General features: G+C 40.9%; 1 protein-coding gene and 1 long non-coding RNA gene across 2 annotated transcripts; one reads left to right on the forward strand and one right to left on the reverse strand.

Moving 5' to 3' along the window:
- Window positions 1-1,256: 1,256 nt before the first annotated feature.
- LOC118565871 lies at window positions 1,257-1,764 on the reverse strand. Its single transcript, XR_004932680.1, has 2 exons — window positions 1,408-1,764; window positions 1,257-1,335 (listed from the first exon to the last, which is right to left on the reverse strand). It is a non-coding gene; the product is annotated as an uncharacterized LOC118565871 (long non-coding RNA).
- A 5,121-nt stretch (window positions 1,765-6,885) lies between these two features.
- Window positions 6,886-10,983, forward strand: LOC118565904 (C-type mannose receptor 2-like). The gene is made up of 4 exons (XM_036146972.1): window positions 6,886-6,940; window positions 7,127-7,510; window positions 7,680-8,033; window positions 10,637-10,983. Exons 1-4 carry the CDS (start codon window positions 6,907-6,909, stop codon window positions 10,981-10,983), a joined length of 1,119 nt encoding a protein of 372 aa, XP_036002865.1. The 5' UTR covers window positions 6,886-6,906.
- The last annotated feature ends 11,570 nt before the right edge of the window (window positions 10,984-22,553 follow it).

Genomic DNA, 22,553 nt, shown 5'->3' on the forward strand with positions numbered 1-22,553 from the left:
GTGATTACCTCCCATAGTCAGTTCCACAGGTTCTGTGATGAGGCGGGAGTGGTTCAGTTCGTGGCCATCCAGGGCAAGCACGCTGCGGGGGGAGGAGCCTTGAAGCAGAGGGATGTTCAATTTCTTGGCCAACGCCTCATCCATGAACTCAGTGTCCGCTCCAGAATCGATGAAAATGGATACCCTGTGGGACTTAGTAGGAGTGGTTAGGGTGGCCGGAAGTAACCGGTCGGAGGGGATAGAGAGTCTGGTGTAGCTCAGTAGGGACCCCTTACCCCCTACTGAGCTTGGTCTTTTTACCGGACAGGAACGGGCTCGGTGACCAGTTCCTCCACAGTAAAGGCAGAGGCTCAAACGTTGTCTGCGCTGATGCTCCTCCTTGGAGAGCCCCGCCTTTCCAATCTGCATCGGCTCTGGTTCTGGGAGCTTAGGAGGTGCAGATGATGAAACAGAGGGGGCAGCAGAAAAACGAGGGTGAGTAGTTGAGACTGAGCGACGCTCCCTCCTTCGCTCCAGGAGGCGGAGATCCACCCGTGTGACCAGCTCCTCAAGCTGTTTTAAAGATCTGGGATACTCCCGGGTGGCTAGTTCATCCTTGATCTTATCATTAAGACCGTGAATAAAAACATCCATGAGGGCGAACTCATTCCATAAACTCTCTGCTGCCAGTAAATGAAAATCAATAATGTAGTCTGAGACGGACCTGTCCCCCTGTCTCAAGGATAAGAGCCCCCTAGAGGACTCCCTGCAGGGCAGCACGGGGCTGAAAACTCGAGTCAGTTCTCTAGAGAAGTCATGATAGGAGTGGCAAATACGTGCATCATTTTGCCACTCGGAGGTGCCCCATAACCTGGCTTTACCGGCCAACAGAGAGATTACATAGGCCACCTTTGACCGTTCAGAAGGGAAGGAGGACGGTTGCAGCTCGAAGTGAATTTCACATTGTGTCAAAAAAGCCCGGCAATGCTCCGGATCGCCGCTAAAAGAGCCTGGCGGGGTGAGACGCGGCTCAGGTACGGACGACGTAACCGGAAGTGACGGGCCGCTCGGAGGAGCTGTTTGCGGAAGTGGCGGGGACGGGTTGATCGGGTTGCGGAGATGACTGAGAATCTCCGACACACCGGATTCTAGCTCTGAAATCGATTTCTCAACCCCGGCGCGCCACTGAGCCTCGGGTGAAGGATCCATTTTACTTTGGCCAGAACGTACTGTTATGAATTTGGATGGACCCAAAAGACAACCCGAAAACAGGTCAGTGACGCTTTGATATTTTATTAAAAGAAGGGGTTGCACGGCCCTTGCTGCGTGCGGCTCACGCTCGGCGGCTGGCAGCTCCTGGAGACAAGACGTCAGGTTAGCGATCAGCGGAGCCAGATAGAAAGGTGAACTAGAAGCTGGATCACTAACCTGGTGGAGGGTGGGCTTGTCGGTGTTTCTTCTGGCCCCTGAGGGCGGCAGAGTCCGTGCGGGATTATCCAAGGTCGTTTGTCCGAGTCCAGTCCGGGTCCGATATCGTGAGGGCGATTGACTAGGCAGAGGTTTCCAAGGGCAAATCCGAAAGGGGTTTCCAGGTCCAGGTCCGCGTCAGAATCCAAAGGACAGACAGTTTAGGGGGACAGGCAATCTCAGGTACTCACAGGCTGATAAGGTCGGTACACGGGTGAGCAATCCAAATCCAGAGACTGACAGGCAGAACTCAGGGCGGGCAAACAGGATCCGAAAAGGGCAGAGCTGGCTCAGAAAACAGGGCAAAAACAGGTCGGGCTTCAGACTGACAGGTTAATTCAGAGTGCTGGAAGTTCTCACCGGGTTGGCTCGAGACGTTCTGGCACTGGAGGCTGAGAGGCACGGAACCTTTATACTGGTGAGGTGGAGCCGGAACAGGTGTCGGCAATTAACAGCCCCAGTGCCAGGAACGTTACAGTTCAGGCCATTTTATTGTGAAGTTTAGTTTACTTTGAAAGGCTTGCTTCCTGTCGAGCCATATATTGTATTAGAAAAAACTATGGATGGATTATCTAGACACGGAGCAATACAGTTTTACCGTGTAAACTGTGGATGACTTGGAAAAGGAAGAACTTCATTTTTTATAGATAAATAATTTATTGTTAAAATTCCTGGTTTGCACGTTGTTATGATATTTTTCGAGGATGAACCAGGACACAGCACGCACACACAGAGCAAGTTCTCAGGAGTGAGTTTTACTGAATGGTGTGGAAGATGGATGCTGATGAACCCAGAGTCTTTCAACAGACCGAGGTGTAGGGTGCAGAAGCTGGCCGGCAGGAGGCGTGTGGAGAGACTGACCGGGAGGAACTCTGGAGCCGAAGGTCAGCGACCAGGACAGAGCATCCGAGCTGAGGCCTTGGAGAGCAGACCTCTTGAGCCGTGGACTTGAGAGCTGAACCTCTGAGCCAAATACTGGAGAGCTGAACATCTGAGTCGAACACTGGAGAGCAGAACATCTGAGCCGAGCACCGAAGAGCTGAACGTCTGAGCTGTGCACCGGTGAGCTGAACGTCTGAGCCGTGCACCGGAGAGCTGAACGTCTGAGCCGTGCACCGGAGAGCTGAACGTCGGAGCCGTGCACCGGAGAGCTGAACGTCTGAGCCGTGCACCGGAGAGCTGAACGTCGGAGCCGTGCACCGGAGAGCTGAACGTCTGAGCCGTGCACTGGAGAAAACAAACTGACGGAAAGTCTATAGGCTGACTGTAACAAAAACCAGGTTGAAAGAAATCTTCAGACTGACGGTAACAAAACGGAGCTGACAAGAATACTGGCAGAGACTGAGCGGGAGTGAACGCTATGGACCGGCGACGGGAACAGAAAGAGGTGAGTCTTATAAAGCGGTGGAAACAGGTGGAAGCAGTTGCGGGTTAATTGCAGCCTGCCAGGTGAAACCGATCAGGCTGCGCAGGAACGAGAGAGAGGGAGAGAGGCTCAGCATGCAGCCAATAAGCTGCATCCTGACACACGTGTCCTTTACTTCCAGTGTCTAAGGCAGGGATGGGCAACTTCCATGATAAAGAGGGCCACATTTTTTTCAGCACGACCATTGGAGGGCCACATGACCACGCACTTCAAATAATTGGATATGAAAGACGCTACAAATTATTCTCAATAAGAACAAATTTTAGATGAATTTATATCTGTATGTTTACTGCACCAACATATAACTATTTTCTGCATATAAATGCATTTTAATATGTCCTTAAGCAAAAGACCGTTTTTTAAACCGTTTTCTTTAAAAAAAAATTGCTAAAAGGAAAGAGACATAAAACGGAACAGAACTTAACTCAAACAATAATGTGTTTATCCAGAAACAGTGTGGGCTTTCTTACAATACTGAATGCTCTATAATTGTATTTCTGTTATTTTTTGATTATGCAAATCTGATAGCTTTTTATTCTGAAAAATCTAATGTCCCATGCTCCTGAATGCACCATAGCTTTCTGACGCTCGCGAATGCATCACACTGGTTTATGAATGCGGTGCTGTATAGATGCATGTTTGATCTTCTGCTTAAGACAAAGCTTTGCAGTTTCAAAACTCACGTCGGCTCTCACGGTTTATTGTTGTGTGTGAATGGCAAGAGACCACAACAATCAAATCAACCATACCTCTAGGGAACGCAAAAACCTTTGCGAGGGAACGCGAAAAAAAAAAGATTCCCCCTGTCCGTACTTCTTCCCATTTTGTCTGAAAAATTTGACTTTCTCGGTCAAGTTTTCCCTTTATATGCCACTGCTAGTGCCATACTAATCATAAACAACAGGTGTGATCGAAGAACTCAATTAGCCAGATCATGATTAGCCGGATGAAATCATCTTGGATTTGTCATTTGATCTCGGATGTTTAAAGCAACGTTCGAAGAGCGGGCCCCCGGAGAGAGAGAGATCGCCAGAGTGGAAAAACATGAAGAGAGAAATAAGCCCTGTTTGGCTATATTTGAATACCGTAAATGAAATCAAGTTGCATGGTTTGTAAAAAGCCGGTTAAATTCAGTGGAAACACAACAAATTTATCTAAGCACGTGAAAAACCATGAGCAAGAAAACGTCGAGCGACAGAGAAAGCTTCTCTGACTGCCCCGACAGACCAGACCCACAGACTGTATATATATATATATATATATATATATATATTAGGGCTGGGCAACGATTAAAATATTTAATCGCGATTAATCGCCCTGATTAATCGCGATTAATCGCGATTAATCGCATTGTATTTACAAACTCCAAGAATGAATTCAAAAGTAGTGTAAAAAGCACTTTTATTTTAATGTTCTGCTGCCATATGAACAAAAGTGTTGTAACATTTGTAGCACTTATTTTATACAGGATATTTTCAACCCATCTATTGAATTTAGTGCACTAGTTGATCTTTTCTTCATAAGAGAACAGCAAGCACTGCAGCCAAAATATGGCCTTTTTTGACCTGCTGTATATTAGCCAGTCCCTAAGCTTGATGTATCATGAAACTGTTGATCTTTTGGGTTTTGTGGTTTTTATTTTATTATTACAATTAAATAATAATAATAATAATAATAATAATAATAATAATAATGTTATGTTCAGTGTTTTTTCGCTAATCCACCTCTTATATATTTCAATCCTTATGTAATTTTGTCTGTGTTGTGTGCACCTGCCTGTTGCTTTAATCCTATAAATTTCCCCGTCGTGGGATAAAAAAAGGATTAACTAATGTTATCTTATCTTAAATAACACTTTTTAATATATGTACTGGGTTCTTTCAAGGTCTTAATTACATGTTATGTGTGGGCTCCAGTAACATCCATCCATCCATCCATCCATCCATCCACTGATCTACCTGGATGTTCCCTGGAGGACTGAAACGCCTCAGTCAGAGACATCAGTCTGTGGGTCTGTCGGGGCAATGAGAGAAGTTTCGTCTCCTCTCTCCGTTTCTGGGGCTCGACGTTTTCATGTTTTTTCACGTGCTTAGATAAATTTGTTGTGTTTCCACTAAAATGAACCGGCTTTTTACAAAACATACAGCTTGATTTCATTTACGGTATTAAAATAAAGCCAAACGGTGCTACTTCCCTGTTCATGTTTTTTCGCTGCTGCGGTCTCTCTCAGCTGTTTCTTTAAGTTTGTCAGATGGCGCTGAAGTTTGTGTGAGAGCTGAGTGGGCGGGCCAGGCTGAGCCTGCGTGCTGATTGGCTGGCGCCGCTGAGCCATGTACGAGAGGGGAGGGGGGGCGGGAGAGTGCTTCCGTGACAGCGCGCTGCAGTCAGCGCGCGTGCTGACTGACACTGACTGAAAGCATTTGAGCAACATGCGTTAATGCGCGATAAAATAAATATCGCCGTTAATAGTCTAATGAATTAACGCAAAATTAACGCGTTAACTTGCCCAGCCCTAATATATATATATATATATGTGTGTGTGTGTGTGTGTGTGTATTTATATATATATATATATATATATATATATATATATATATATATATATATATATATATATAATGTCAGAACTGGTAGCTTTACATTTCAAGGATGATTAGTTGGAACAGGATAGACCTAAGCACAATTCAAGCTACAAGGCAAAGACTGTGATGTACAATTACGGAAATTGAAACAGGAGCTGGGAATGAAGTAAACCCAAGTAAACAGAGTTCCAGTAGAATAAAAAAGAAAGAAGAAAAAAGAAATCCCCCAAAGGGCTAGGATTGAAATATGGCGATGACCAGGAAAGCTAATTTGTTTTTTTTTTGTTGTTGTTTTTTTTCCTAATTTGTTTGTAGTACCTCTTATAAACGTCCATCAAAGCTGTACTTTCAACATGCAAACACCACTTTTAGTTTGCTCCATTCAGAGTTGCAGCTGCTACATGTAACATTGATTCAAAAACTGTATTAAGTAAACATATTTTAGCATTTATCTTCAGGTGAAAGACATAGCTGAAGACACCTTTACTTCAAAGGAAATTATGTGACTTTTACTGCATGTTTAAAACAGTATTAAAAATTTTAGATGAAAGTTTCTTGTTTTTAAAGGGTGTTGAGTTAATAAAAATAGCCTAAATGAGCACTAGTATAATAGTCTCAGAGTTAGAAATGGACTCAGATAACAACCAGCACAATGAGCTCAGCCAAATTAGGCTGCAGAATCAATATTTTAATATTTTCTTAGAACAAGAGATAATGTATTATAAGCGCACAGTTTTACTTTAATGTAAATTTCTGCCTAGAAAGTAAATAACGGAGGTAATCCTCCAGGTCAGGAGTTGGATCCAAAGCTGAATAAATATAATTTCACACATAAAATGTTAAACTTTCCATGTTTTAGTCTGCTGTTGCAATGATCCAGATATTTATTACTGATATATTTTGGCTCACGGGCCTCATTTTCTTTCATTTAATGTATATCTGGTAACATGAATGATTGCCGTCAAAAGCAGCATGTCCTTCCTCCTGTTTGAACATTCAAATTCTGAGACAGAGCTGCTCATGTGATCCATGTTTTTCAGAAGTCGTCATTTAACCCAGGAAAGTTTTACCAGAACATCAAGGAGAGGCGACAACATTTGAAGAGACAAAGAAAAAGAACCAGATGTACGTTTTATCTTGTTTCTGTACTTGCTATTTGATATTTGTATCACAATATTCTTCATGTTTTCTGCTTCTTATTTCTCTAAATCATAGGCTCATAGGCATTGGGTAGTTTTTGTTAGGAGTCTACAGAGACACTCGGGGTTATCTGACAGTTTCAGCTCGGTGTTTTCAGTCTCCTCTGTTTCCTGTTCAGCTTCAGCTCCTCATCTTTCCCATCACTGTTTCTCTGTTTATTGGAAGTAGAGTTGAAAGTTTTCAAATCTTGATATGAAGTTTTGTAATATGTTATTTATTTAACAGAGTGAAATAATTCATCTGACAGCAACGATGCAGTGGAGTCTGGTTCTGCTCTTTCTGATGAGTAAGTTGATTCTGTTACACTACAGATTCATTTTGTACTCAACGAGTTACATTCACCACTTTGTTTTATCACAGAGGAACTAAAATGAAAGCATTCATTATTGTTATAACTGTTTTGTATAATTATAACGCATGTTGTTTGTTGCTGGAATACTCAGTTTAATTCTGACATGTCTTATGTTAACAGGTCAGTGTTGTTTCATCCACTGTCATCTCTATGAGTATCACTACATTAATGTTAATAAGACCTGGACTGAAGCTCAGCAGTACTGCAGAGAGAAACACACTGACCTGGCCACAGTGTCTAACATGACAGACATGAAGAGACTCCTCAATAACTCAGCAGGAGATATGAGGGGAGCTTGGATTGGTCTACATGATCCACCAGGTGTCCAGAGAACATGGTACTGGTCTCTGCCTGGAGAGGAGTTCAATGAGAGTGAGGCAGACTGGAAAGAAGGAGAACCGTCTGATAAAGGAAGTGGAACTGAGAACTGTGGGTTTCTGTATAAAAACCTCACATGGGCAGATGGGTCTTGTCACCATAAGGAACATTTCCTCTGCTATGATGGTGAGTATTCAAAAAGCCTTGAACCTAAACAGTGAGTACTTTACTAGGACCGTCTGGTTGACAGATTTATTTGGGAAGTTTTATCAGCAAGTATTAACAAAAGCAACAATTTTCATCGAAAAAATTGTGCACCAGAGACTGTTTATAACTTTGTCTGCTTACGCCACAGAAACTAATAGAACACAGAAATACCACTTGATTAAAGAGAAGAAGACCTGGCAAAGAGCTCAGATATACTGCAGAGAGAAACACACAGACCTGGTCAGTGGACTGAAGCAGCTACAGGATGGAGAGGTGGAGAAGGTGATGAAGTCTGTGGGAAATGATACCCACATACATTTTGGTCTGTTCAGAGACACCTGGAGGTGGTCAGATGGAAGCAGTTTCTCTTTCAGACACTGGAAGAAAAACTTTACCAGTCAGGAACCTAACAGTGGTCTATGTGCCAGGGTTAAATTTAATGAAAAAGGCAGATGGAAGAATGAGAGTTGTGCTCATAAAAAGCACTTCATCTGTTATGATGGTGAGTTTTTTTGTTATATCTATTGAATTCACACGTTGCATTTTCAAGCAGATCTGGAAAAAAGTAGGAGCCCAGATTTTAGCATTTAGAAGTTTAAACACATTTTGTTAATTATTTATGAGAATATGTTAAAGGATCAATAAGTAAAATGTCCCCACTAAGGTGGGCTGTTGAGCACTGTGTGCAAACCAAAACAAGACGTGTGACAAGACAAAACTCTCTACCTCCACTTCAGCTGCAACTCGGCCCAGCTCCCCCTTTCCCTTCTCCTCTTCACCTCATTTGCAGGGATAAATTCAAAGCATACAGCATCACCTTTCAAAGGAACATGTCTAGTCATGGACATACATGCACACATGTATGTCCATGACTAGAAATGTTCGGCTCGGCTTTTAAACAAGAGACTGGAGAACAACAAAAAGATAGTGTGTGACATCATACCATATTCCAGCTGAAAAGATACCTTTAGTTCTTTTTTGCAATTATACATGTTTTAAGTTATTTAATGTTTATTAAATAACTCTCAGTCTGTTAGGTATTGTCCGGTGAATATCAGCCCAAACAGCTGATATTAGGACAATAGTTGAAAGGGTGTTTTGAGCACTGACAATCTTTTAACAGCAAACTCTGCAAACACATAGAATAAATGAGTGACAACTTCTCTTCAAGTTCAAGAATGTATTACCAGGAATCAAATGAAGATCCAGAGAACACTACTATATAATGCTCTTTATCTGAATGAACACTACAATTCAATCAACAAATCCTCTCTACTAGGCTAGTGAAACTTAACTAAACTACTTAGCAAAATTAAGAGGAAAAAAAGCTGAAGAGCTAAGTACACACAAAAGAAACAAAAATAAATAAATAAATTAAAACCATCATCAGAATGATTCAGTGAATCTTGGTTCACTGCAGATCTAACTTAAAAAAACAGAGTTAATCTTAAAGTATGTGGAGATTAAATTAGTTTAACTCATTTAGAACAAAATTTGGTATGTTTTTCAGCCCATCCACAATTCAAATCCAGAGTTAAACAAAAAATGATTTGAGGAAATAACATCTAAAGGAATGATTTGCAAAAAAAAAAAAAAAAAAAAAAAATCGATAACCATTAGGACACATGATTTTCATTAACGTAATTATTTATCTTGGAAATAATTCACTAAAATCGGTAACTTAGGAAGCTTGAGGGTGCTGTAGTAGACCATCTACCGGAAATGACGTATCTGGGAACGTCCTGTGTCCATTGTTTACATTAGTGTTTTAACCTTAAATTACACGAAACACCAATAAATCAATATTACTGCTCCCTATTAATGCTATAATAATGCTTTTAACACTATCGTGCAATGACAGAGCATTACGGAGACCAGTATTAGGTTTAAACTCTGTAGTTACGTTTACTAGGGCAGCAGCAGTGAGTTAATCAGGAAGCTAGTAGCGAATGATGCTGGCAGACATTTGGAGCTAATTTAAAAAGACTTTTAAGCTCTTTTAGGTTGTAATGAGCGGACACAAACCCTCATGGAAATAAAGTTTTTTATAACCGTAAAACACACCCAACACATCAGCATAGTATGGTTTCCTGAATGCTAGCGGGAAACTAGCTAGCTCGGTCTTGATTAGCTCGGTCTTTTCGGTCAAACCTTAAAATACAGTGAAAACACATTAAATTAAACCATTTTAAACATTCCCTGCCAAACCATTGCCTTTGTGTATTTTCGGTTAAATGTGGGCTGTCCGGTAGGAAGAAGTTGGACAGGGTGAAGGCAGGTTGTCTGGGCAGGGACCAGGCGGCTAACTCAGGCGGGGCTGTGAGGTAGTGGCTCCCACTTCTTTAGGCGGGTGTCTGGTCATAGGAAACTTGGCCTGTGGAGCATGGGGATCTCTGCACAACCTTCCTTGCTTGGCTGTGTCCTTAGGCTTCCTGTGAGGGCTTGCTCAGGTTGCAGTGGAGGATTCAGATCAGCTTCTCTCTAAGCTCAGCCTAAGTGCAGGAAACCGTTCTTCACCATCTTGACTGAGCTTTCCTGCAACACCTGATTAATATCACAACCTGTTTTCGGTATAGACTGATTCCTTACTCTAGCGTCTGATTCCACAGAAGACAAACTGCAGACTTAGCCACGCTTCCAGCTTGAGCACATGTTCATCATGGGTCTATCTTGTGTAGAACTCATTTCCTCGAGGTCACACAGACAAAGACAAAGATAAATCTGGGGAAGCTTGGTACATAACACTTTTGGCACTCATGCTCTGAGGGGGGCAGTTCCTTAATGTCTGTATAAGTCACACATTTTAGGCAGCTTTCAACTTACAGTCTGATCTTATTTTCTCTCTTGGCTGAAAGCACAGTTCTTCACATCACTATTTTTCGGTTATTTCTGTTTAAAATAATGAAATATCGCCTATTACTCCTATAAGAAAATCATTAAAAATAGATTTCACAACAGCATTGTTGTCACTTTCAAGTTTATATTCATACCTAAAACATCATGCAATGTGATGATATGATCTTAAGATACAGGATTTTTAAATCATTTAAAGTCCTCTGGCTGCGGGTGTGAAGATGTGTTTGTATTCATTTTTCCCTTTTTTAGAAAAAACAATCCTGATCAAAGAAAATAAAACCTGGGAGGAAGCCTTGTACTACTGCAGAGATCACCACCATGACCTGGTCACCATCACCAACCTGGATGAGCAGAGATGGGTCCAGGAGAAAGCCAAGAAGGCCTCCACTGATTATGTCTGGATGGGACTGCGCTACACCTGTACTCTGGATTTCTGGTTCTGGGTCAGTGGCAAAGTGGTCAGTTATCAGAACTGGGCTCCAGATGGACTGATGGATGACTGTGACATGTCTGGAGCCATGGAGACAGGAGGAGAGCATCAGTGGTTTAAAAGAAATGACAGCGATAAGTTGAATTTCATCTGTATCAAAAAGTAAATTCTACTCTGTTCTGCTTTTTTTCATTTTTAGATGTGTGGTTCTTATTATATGGTGGTTTGAATTAGGTTACTTAGAAACTGGAAGAAAAAAATAAATCTCTACTTCCAACTTACTACACCTGTGCTGAACTTTTCAAGGAAAGCTTGATGGCTTTGTTTTTGTAGTGCATTAGATGACGTGGATTTTCCCTAAAAATATACATGTAGAGAGTTTTAAGATTGTCAATAAAAGATTCTAATCAGAATTTTCTGATGAACCCAAAGAGACCAGCAGAAAGGAAAGCTTTACCACCGAGGTTTTATATGGTGAGGCTGATCTTTGATATCATTCAATATATATGTTTAAGTTTAGGTAATGGAGAGGTAATGGAGCTCATTCAAGCGTGGACAAGGAGGTGGGAGCAGAATGAGAAGATCTGGCAGAGTCATCCAAGGAGGAGAGAAATGGAGAACAACGAGGAGATCCCTGGGAGAAAGACCAGAGGCTCGTTCCTAGAAAGTAGTTGACAGGGCATAGAGGCTGAGGACTGAAATCATGGAGATGGTCTGATGGAACACTGAGAATAATGTAAGATGAACAAGTTAAGTGAACAGCACACGAGTGAGAAGAATGTAGACATAGGAGACTTGATTATCACACAGAGTGAAAATTGTCTGGTGTCTTCCTAACGGAATCCTGATGGAAAGTACCTGTGTGAATACACTCGCCTGTCAGTCACTCTGCAGGACAGATTCAAGAACACACAGCCTTTACACAGCTCTGCAGATACACCACCAAGAGAAACACTAAATAAAAACCAGTCTGAAATAACAGCAAATGTATAAATCCAGGATAGGAGATATAGTCAGGCTTGACATGGTGTGATCAGTGCATCTTGGCTTTATCTGTTTCACGAAGGCCACACCAGGCTCTGGACGTGTGACTATGTAAAGCCAGGTTTAAGTAAATCAGGTAGATGTTCTTTCACAGCTTTCTTCAAGAGACCATGAGGTTTGGTCTCTTGAAGAAAGAAATGCCCATCTCCAAACTAGACATGCCCATCTAAGTCCTGTGATTGGACAGGACTTAGATGGGCATGTCTAGTTTGGAGAAGTGGAAATGTCTCACTTCTGTGGAACTGCAGTCGCGCAGTCCAACTCTGGTCGTTTAAGCGATCAAACATGCCATTTCCGCTCACTTGCGGTGTTTACTCTATAAATTGTTAAATTGTATATTATTAAATTAATTGAGGATGTAACAAGCTTTAGTCCTAATATACAGAGTTTTTGAGTTTAAACATGACAGAAGGACAGTGGCTCTGTTATGACACCAGTTACGACAGCAGATGCTCCTATCATAGAAGCATCTACTATGTGACCCTTCCACAACTTCTGAAAGAAAAGCTGTACAGCGGTGACACCTTTCAGGACATAGCCCTTGCATTGTTCACCTCATAACAGATTTTAATACTGCCATTAATGATTATTACCAACATTGTTGGCATCTAAAAACATAAGCATAGAATGAAAATCAAATTGAAAGAAGTTCATGTAGGATACCTGATACGAAACGAAATGACCTATTCAGGAGACTGAGACTCCTTGGTGGGGAGTGGTGGCCTAGTGGTTAGAGCAGTGCGCTTGTGCTCTGAGAAGGTTGCAAGCACCCGGTTTGATCCCCACAGCCTGCACTATGGGTCCCTGAGCAAGACACTTAACCCCGGATTGCTCCCCAGGTGCCGCACAGCGGCAGCCCACTGCTCCCCAAGGGGATGGGTTAAGATGCAGAAGTGAATTTCTCCATTGTGAGATCAATAAAGTTCAATTATTATAAATTATTATGATAGAAGATATCAAATAGCAAAACATAATTTCCCTTATCAGTTGTCGGTTTGTATTTTAATTTTTTTTTCCATTTTGGGAGTGTGAGTTTGTGCACTTGAGGAGCACTACGTTTGTTCTGGAGAAGTGACTGAAATAGCGCCCTCTTAGAGTCACAAAATCTTAGGTCTCTTTACTTCCTTATCAGCCACTTCTCTATGTAATGCCATTTCAGACGTGACAACTGCATTAATTCGGGATGTGAGGGACTGCATTTCCCATGATGTAATGTGGTCAAAATGGCCACCAACTCCCATCATGCAACACGGCCCAAAAATGGCCGCCGCCCTAACAACGGAGCGGAGAGATAACGTTACTAGGGAAAATATATTTATTGCGGCCACGCACGACAATCTCCCTTCTTCCCTGGCACACCGCCAATCTGAGAAGTCACGCAGCTGCTACTCCAAACTTTACCCCCACGCCACGTGCTCGAGTTTCTCGCTGGACCGAAGTTTTCGAAGCAAACTTTATTCCCTGCTGACGTAGGAGGTCGACTCTAAAAGTACTTTTGAATTCCCTCGGATCAAGACTGAAAGCTGCCTTATCTCCCAGTGATCTAAAGAGGACCCCGCTTTGTCTGGCCAACAAAGCGACTAAGCCCGGAGGAAGAGGCGAAGGAGCTTCTTCATCCTGTCCCCACTGCTGCTCGCTCATGTCTACAACCGCGCACCTGCGGTCGTCAAGAGCTCCACGACACTTGCAGACCCCGAAGCCGGGATTTCACTCCTGAATAAACTCAAAGTAAAGGGGTTCTCCCCTTTTATTTCTTTTTTTGCCTTATGGTGATAAAGCTGTGCCTGGGCAGGTGTTAGGGACTTAGTACATGCTTTTTACTCCAAGACGGAGTTGGGTTTATTTTGCTGAATATTTTGTTTGTATGTGCATGCATTTGCGAAAGCGACTTTGCTGTGTTTGATTTTGTGGTTCGTAAAGACCCCGCTGCGGGTCCTGCTGTAACTCTTTTTCGAATTCTTCCATCATTACCCCCTCTCTCTCTCTTCTCCTTATCAGTTGAGGCGATCGCTTTGTGTGAGACTTAGTTTGCGTTTTTTCTTTAAACTCATCGGTTAGCCGCGCCCTCTCGAAGCGAGGTATTACCCCATCAGCGTAAGCGTGGTTACGTCATTAGGACCTCCCCTCACGCATCACGCAAATTGGTAGATCATACGTCATCGTAGTCGCCATCTTGGGAGGGTGTCGGGTGACCGAAGTGTAGGTAGCTTAGCTGAACTAGTTTTGTAAAACACCAAAGCGTCCAGTGGGACTCTCAAAGCTGTTCTGTCTGTCAATGCTGCTATGTCAAATGCCGACGTCTTGAATGTGTGGTTTAAACAACTGTGAGTTGAACTAAGATTCGCCAACCGCTCATTTTAATCCATTTGTTTTTTTGTTCTTTTATTTCCACATATATATTTTGCATTTTTAGTTTTAGTAGTGAGTAATATTTCCAAGGTTGTTGAATCAGAGAATTACTGTAACAGACAATTGCTTTTGGTTCAATAAAAACAACAACTGTGGAATACAAATTGTTTTGTGTTCAATCCAATTCACAGTTGCGTGGTGGTTCAGAATTCAGAGGTACCTCCTTTTGGAACATCTGATATTAATACAGAGACATCATCATTGGATTGGTGATAAGGAATAAGGATTTAAACTCTAATTGCAGTTATATTGGGGTTCAACTTCTCACAGTCTGCCGGATAAACCTTGTCGGTTAAAATCCGACCAGATCATTTATTCCAGCATAAATGAGTTCATAACAGCTAATTAATTAATGCATTAGTGGTATAAATACTTACAAGCTTATAGCTAACATCACCACCATTTCAACTATATTTTGGTATAGCGGAATTTTGAGTTGAATTACTTATTAATTAAATTATTATACCAAATTATAATTAATCTATTAAAGGCCTTTCTGTCAAACTTAGAACAACAATCTTCAAAAAGACAAACAGTAACAATGCCCAAATGGATAAATATAAAGTTAATAATGGTATAGGCTACCATATTAGTAACTGACTGGATTTCACTGAACGCACCAGGATTAACTAAACCTGGCTGTTAGTCTGGACTGCAGACAGATGCCAACTCGAGAGGCAGAGTTTTCTATGACCAGACACCCGCCTAAAGGAGTGGGAGCTGCTACCTCACAGCCTCGCCTGAGCTAGCCGCCTGGTCCCTGCGGAGAGCCTTTGTAAAAAAAAAAGGAAGACTCAACCAAGCACAAAACTAAACTCACACACCAGGATCATGATAATTACCAGGAATCATAAAGTTACCACTCAGCTGTATATTTTAGGATTTAAACAGATGATATCTAACAGGGTGAGAAAATAAAGAGCAGAGATCTTTAATTCATGGATAATTGATTATTGATGGAAGCCTCATTTTTGCTCTTAAAGAAAATTCTGCAGGAGATTCTGGCCGTCAGCAATACATCTCTGGGAATTATATTCCCACGCCCAGTCAGGTTGGGTTGGTAATCTTTTCATTTGAATACAATAGTTTTAGAAATCATTTTGTATTTACTTTGGCTGTTTTTGCCTGTTATTCAGGATTTTTTTATGTGTGACACAAAAGCAAAAGAAGACACTGGGGGAGTGCTGGCTGAGTGGTTAGAGCAGTGCGCTTGCGCTCTGAGAAGGATGCAAGTACCCGGTTCGATCCCCACTGCCTGCACTCTGGTTCCCTGAGCAAGACCCTTAACCCCACATTGCTCCCCGGGTGCCCGCATGGCAGGCCACTGCTCCCCAAGGGGATGGGTTAAAAGCAGAGAAGAAATGTTGTTGTAATGTATGTTTCAATGACAATAAAGATGATATTACTATTACATTTTAGTTGTGCCATTACCACATTGTCTAATTAGAAGAACTCATGCTTTTACTAAGTTTGACAAAAGTTTTATTAACAGGCTGGACTTGTTGCTAATTAGATTGTTTTTAGAAACATTGCTGCAGAAATACTGGTTTAGAATGAGCAAATGCAGAATTACAATGTATTCACTATTTGGTGGATATGACTGTAATCAAAGACATAAAATAAGTAAACAGGCAGCATGTACCTGGTCATATGAGTTTTACAGCAGTTTTTTACAATGTGATCAAGTTTCCGTACACAAATTATTTATTTTGTTTCAATACACAACCCAGATTTAAATATCATGATAGATGACATGAAACACTGACAGCCTAGCCCAAACTACATCGACTCTTTTAGCGTGAGTCACATGCAGCATTAAGTTAAAGGTCACACAATCCATGGTTTGCTTTCTTTGGAGCTTTTAAAATAGATTCTATTTATGTGTTATTTTTCTCAACATAGAGAGGGTGTTTTGTCATACAGTCCCTTTCTTTGCATGATGTAAAAATATATTTTTTTCAGAACATGTCCTTCTCTTGTTTGAATATTCAAATCTTAATATTGGCACTGAGAGATGTGTGTTAGTTAAAGCCCTTTACTGAGGATAGTTTCCAACACAACAAAAACAACATACAGCACCTTTATGCACAAGGGAGAAAAAGAAAGCTGTAAGTTAAAACTTACTGTTTGCACTTAATTTATGTGTAATGATACCTCAGGAATATCGCCAAAATTAGAAACATTCTGTCCAGGGGTGATGCTGAAAAACTAGTCCATGCATTTGTTACTTCAAGGCTGGACTATTGTAATTCTTTACTATCAGGAAGTCCACAAAATGCAGTTCAAAGTCTTCAGCTGATCCAAAATGCTGCTGCAAGAGTTCTGATAAAAATCAGAGAGGGATCATATTTCTCTTATTTTAGCTTCCCTTCATTGGCTTCCTGTTAAATCAAGAATAGAATCTAAAATTCTTCTTCGAACGTATAAAGCTTACAAGGACTTACAAGCTTCTGCATTACATTAAGGCACAGTTTACTGAGTGTATATAGCGTCTGTATATATATCCATTTTATTTTATTGTATTTCTATTTTTGTCTGCACCATCAACACCAAGTCAAGTTCCTTGTCAGTGCAAACCTACTTCGCGATTAAACTTGATTCTAATTCTGATTCTGAAAGCCCTTAATAATCAAGCTCCATCAAATATCAGAGCTCTGATTACTCCGTATGTTCCTAACAGAGCACTTCGCTCTCAGACTGCAGGTCTGCTGGTGGTTCCTAGAGTCTCTAAAAGTAGAATGGGAGGCAGATCCTTTAGCTATCAGGCTCCTCTCCTGTGGGACCAACTCCCAGTTTTGGTCCGTGATGCAGACACCCTGTCTACTTTCAAGACTAATCTTAAAACTTTCCTTTTTGACAAAGCTTATAGTTAGAGTGGCTCATGTTACCCTGAACTACCTCTATAGTTATGCTGCTATAGGCTTAGGCTGCTGGAGGACATCAGGGCCTATTTTTCTCACTCTACTGATTTAAAGATCTCCGGTCTACTGTTCTCCAGTTTTGCATTGCATTACATTGAAATGACTGTTGTCATTTCTGCTTTACCTTTCTGTTCTCTCTCTTTTATCTTCATAGTAGGCACACCTGGTCTGACGTTCTGTTAACTGTGACATCATCCAAGGAAGACAGATCATCCGCTACTACCATCTAATGTAGAACAGATTACTAGATCAATGTGTGCTTCTGTGCTTTTTTGTCTCTCTTGTTGTGTCTCTGCTCTGTCTTCTGTAACCCCAGTTGGTCGAGGCAGATGACCGTTCATACTGAGCCCGGTTCTGCCGGAGGTTTTCCTTCCCGTTAATGGGGAGTTTTTCTTCCCACTGTCGCTTCATGCTTGCTCAGTATGAGGGATTGCAGCAAAGCCATGTACAATGCAGACGACTCTCCCTGTGGCTCTACGGTTCCCCAGGAGTGAATGCTGCTTGTCGGGACTTTGAAGCAATCAACTGGTTCCCTTATATAAGAAATATTTTACCAATCTGTATATTATGATTGATTTTGACTTTGTAAAGTGCCTCAAAATGACATGTTTCATGAATTGGCGCTATATAAATAAAATTGAATCGAATTGAATTGAATCATGTAAGTAGGATAGCATCTTCAAATTACTGTTTTGGGAAGCAAAGTTACCCTGACATGTGCAGGCAATCAGCTTGTCTACATGCTATGCCTGAAAGACATAGCAAAATCAGAGGAAACGAGGAAGAGCATGAGTCAAAATATTTTAATAATTTATTCTGCAAACTACAGAATCACTGCACCAAGTCTGACAATCATTATCATATATATTTGATATCATGTATATATAGAATTTAAGTGTGGTGCTGACTTTAACATGGAACCACTCCTTGCAGTGCGAGGAGTGGTTCCAATGCATCTTTAAGTTCATAAGGCTGTCTCCACAGGTGCTCTGTTTGGTACCTGGACAGGAATCAGTTGTGAAACCTGTGGAGCTAAACTGAAACAACGGCAACAGTGCTGGGCTCTGTTTATCCACTGTAGAGTACAGCAGGTTTTTAAAATAAGAAGTTGGTGGTTATGTTTTATCTATAAAATGGAGATGGTGCGTCATTCAGCGAGCAGGTCTTATTACTTCCACCATAATGGGCATTTCACAAGCTTTTAGCGACTGTAAGGCCAAAAACAAAGCTAGAGTGGATGTTCAAAGACAAATAGTGAGGTTTGATGTATCTCTTGGGGACAACAAAAGTGATCAAACCATCTTTTCATATCCATGTTGGTTTTCATTTCATTCTTGCAATTTTACTTCACCAGAATGAGACCTGTGTAACTGAACATTTGAGCAAAAAAAACTGTTTATAAACAGCTTAATGACTCAGGGCAAGCTTTGCCCATCAGGTGGATACAGCTAGATCTTCATCACTAGCATGCAAACTAAGCAAAAGCCGTTTTCCTCTGCATGGTTCTTAAATAGAGTTCATGGGAAGCATGCCCTCCCGTTTGTTTGAATATTCAAATGATGACAGTTTCTAAAGTAGCTGATAATCAGTGGTCTGTGTAGGAAACACATCAACATTTGATTGAGGAGTGTTCTGAGCAGAGCATCTAAATAAAGCAGAGGTGAGTTTCAGCTGTTTTTGTGTGGACTTAGTTTTGACATTTATGAAAGCATATTATGTCATTAAATGTAATCCTGAGAGAACAGATGTCAGCTCTGTGTTTTCTGTCTGCTGAGTTTGGCTTCAGTTGCTCTGCTCAAATCTTGATATGAAATGTTGTTCTTCATCAAGCAGAGAATAATTGTCGGAGTGAAATAATCCATCTGACAGCAAAGATGCAGTGGAGTCTGGTTCTGCTCTTTCTGATGGGTAATGATTTATGTTACGTTACAACAAATTAAATTTCATTACAGCTAATATCACGTTTCAAGGAAAGTTCAATAATGTGAAAACTGATAGACCTACATGTTCTATGTCAACAGGTCAGTGTAGTGCAGTGATTTGTCATCTCTATGAGTATCACTACATTAATGTTAATAAGACCTGGACTGAAGCTCAGCAGTACTGCAGAGAGAAACACACTGACCTGGCCACAGTGTCTAACATGACAGACATGAAGAGACTCCTCAGTAACTCAGCAGGAGATATGAGGGAAGCTTGGATTGGTCTGCATGATCCAACAAATGTGAACAGAACATGGTACTGGTCTCTGCCTGGAGAGGAGTTCAATGAGAGTGAGGCAGACTGGGGAATAGGAGAATCAAATGATACAGGAAATGAAAATTGTGGGAGTCTGTCCAAAAATTTCAAATGGAGCTATGTGAGGTGCACTGATAAAATATATTTTCTCTGCTACGATGGTAAGAATATAGGATTCATGTTACTTACTATTTTACATAATTATGCCATAATCTTATGATTTGTTCTATATTCTAAATGAACCAAAAGAAGTCTGTAAAAATGTATGTAATGTTGGTTTATCTGTTTACTCCACAGAAACTAATACAGAACAAAAATACCAATTGATTAAACAGGAAGAAGACCTGGCAGAAAGCTCAGAGTTACTGCAGAGAGAAACACACAGACCTGGTCAGTGGACTGAAGCAGCTACAGGATGGAGAGCTGGAGAAGGCAGTGAACTTTACAGAAAGTAAACCATTCTTTGGTCTGTTCAGAGACTCCTGGAGGTGGTCAGATGGAAGCAGTTTCTCTTTCAGACACTGGAACAATGAGTTGAACAATACACAATACAACAGTGGTCTATGTGCCATGACTGGGTTTGATGGTGAAGGCAGATGGAAGACTGAGAACTGTACGATCAGAAAGCCCTTCATCTGTTACGATGGTGAGTTGTTCATTTAAACAAAAAATCCACATTCATATCTAAATTACAAACATGTAGGAAACAAAAACAACATTATTTATTCATGTGAGTCTTATTTACCTTTGTGTTGTCAATGTGTTTGGGCAGAATTTATTAATTTATGACACATACGTATATCTCAAATCACAGCCCTTCAAGTGTTTGAGAAAAAAATAATTTTTTACAGTTTTGCTTCATAAAAATACATTTTGGGGGTAATTTTATCACAATACTGCAATAGACTGGCGACCTGTCCAGGGTGTGCCCCGCCTCTCGCCCAGTGACAGCTGGAGATAGGCACCAGCATCCCTCTCAACCCCACCCCACATGTTAGAAAATTAATGGATGGATGGATGGATGGATGGATGGATGGATGGATGGATGGATGGATGGATGGATGGATGGATGGATGGATGGATGGATGGATGGATGGATGGATGGATGGATCACGATAATAGCACAAGGAAATGATGCAAACAATTATTTATTTGTGTCCATCACAATCATAACAGATAAAGTGATCCTGATCAAAGAAAAGATGAACTGGAAGGATGCCTTGTACTACTGCAGAGATCACCACCATGACCTGGTCACCATCACCAACCTGGATGAGCAGAGATGGGTCCAGGAGAAAGCCAAGAAGGCCTCCACTGATTACGTCTGGATGGGACTACGCTACAACTGCTTGAAAGACATGTGGTTATGGGTCTGTAACAATAGTTCAGCAGAAGGACAGATGACTGACTGTGACATGTCTGGAGCCATGGAGACAGGAGGACAGCATAGGTGGTTCCAAGGAAATGACACAGAGGAGTTGAATTTCATTTGTTCCAAGGTTTAAAGCTCATATGCTCTCCGGTAACATGGGTTTAATTTTATCTACATGGATATTTGGCTAGGAGCTTTGCAACTAAAATAAATTTAAAACTTTAAAGTAGAGACTACTGAGACAGGGGGAAACTATTCTCACGAGGAAAAATTGGTATTGCAGTTACTGTTTAGAAAGTCAATCTGTATTTGCTAAGTCCAGGAACATAGGTATACTCCTAGACCAAAAGTTGGCCTAAAATTATTATTGAACCTCAGTGCAGCATTTGACACTGTTGATCTGTTAGAGTGCCTTGAAATCTGGGTGGACCTCTATTGTACAGAACTTGACTGGTTTAAATGCTACTTAAAGACAAGGGACCTTTTTTGTGTCAGTAGGTAACTTTACATCAGAGACCACAAAAATTACATGCAAGGTTCCCCAAGGGTCTATCTTGGGTCTCCTCCTAGCTCAGATCATAAAACACAACAGCAGAAGTTATCATAACTATGTAGGTGACACAAAGCTCTACATCACCATGTCACCAGGAGATTATGAACCCATTCAAGCACTGGGTAAATGCATAAACTAAATCAGTGGATGGATGTGCCAAGGTTTTCTTTAGTTAAATAAAAACAAAACTGAAGTAATCATATTTGGACCAATAAAAAGTTAACAAACAGCTTCAGCCACTGATCAGGCCTGAAATCTGGGTGCAGTTATAGTCAGAGCTGAACCTTCAGATGCATCTAAAGACAATTACAATGTCGGCTTTCTATCGCCTGAAGAACATTTCCTGGATTAAAGGACTGTCTCAGAAGAATCTTGAAAAACTAATCCATGTGTTTATCTTTAGTCAAATTAATTACTGCAACTGTCTTCACAGCTCCCAGAAAACTGTAAAACCGCTAAAACCCTGAGGTCATTTAACTCAAGGTTAAAAACTTATTTGTTTAAGGCTGCCTTTGAATGTCTTTGAATTTGAACTGCTGTAGTTAACAGAAACATTATTAGATTAGGGTTGTAGTCCAATTTAGCTTGACCTGCTGCTACTCTTGCACTGCAATGTACTTTTCTCTGTAAGCTTTCTTTTATGTTCTGTTCACGTACAGCACTTTGCATTGTCTTGTTACTGAAATGTGTAACTAAACTTGCCTTGCCTTAAAACTGACAGATTAAAGAAAGATTTCTTTTGTATCTGACATTATTTAGATTAAAGAAATGTCAGCTCTTCTTGGGCATCATGGTGGGATTTTCTTTAAATCATCACTTACCACTTATCCAATGCGGCCTAACACCCATCTGGAATTACCCTGACATCCTATAAAAAACAAATAAATAAAACAATATATAATAAACGTTTCACACTGAAGGAGTAAAGGTATTGAATACCATATATTTGAAAGAAATTAGTTTATCCAATTTAATAGATTAAATATACAATATGTTATTGACAAAAATAAATACTTAAAATATGAACAAATTGATTACATAATAAAAATACATTTAAGATCATTAAAGTTGGTTTGCAAATGCCATCAAATATATTAGAGTTCTTGATCTAACTGTAATGTAAAAGCCGGTGGCTGTGTGTTTTGGTTGCTCTGCTGGTTAAACCTGCGGCAGCTCCGATTACCGAAGCTGTTGCACCT

The sequence above is a fragment of the Fundulus heteroclitus genome, chromosome 14, assembly GCF_011125445.2.
Source record: "Fundulus heteroclitus isolate FHET01 chromosome 14, MU-UCD_Fhet_4.1, whole genome shotgun sequence".
Lineage (NCBI taxonomy): Eukaryota > Metazoa > Chordata > Actinopteri > Cyprinodontiformes > Fundulidae > Fundulus > Fundulus heteroclitus.

What these genes read in the sequence shown, in the direction of transcription:
- LOC118565904 (XM_036146972.1), top strand. Translation starts at nt 6,907, where the DNA reads ATGCAGTGGAGTCTGGTTCTGCTCTTTCTGATGA. An exon ending in ACATTTCCTCTGCTATGATG is followed by an intron (nt 7,511 to 7,679) that starts GTGAGTATTCAA and finishes CTTACGCCACAG; the next exon opens with AAACTAATAGAACACAGAAA. An exon ending in GCACTTCATCTGTTATGATG is followed by an intron (nt 8,034 to 10,636) that starts GTGAGTTTTTTT and finishes TCCCTTTTTTAG; the next exon opens with AAAAAACAATCCTGATCAAA.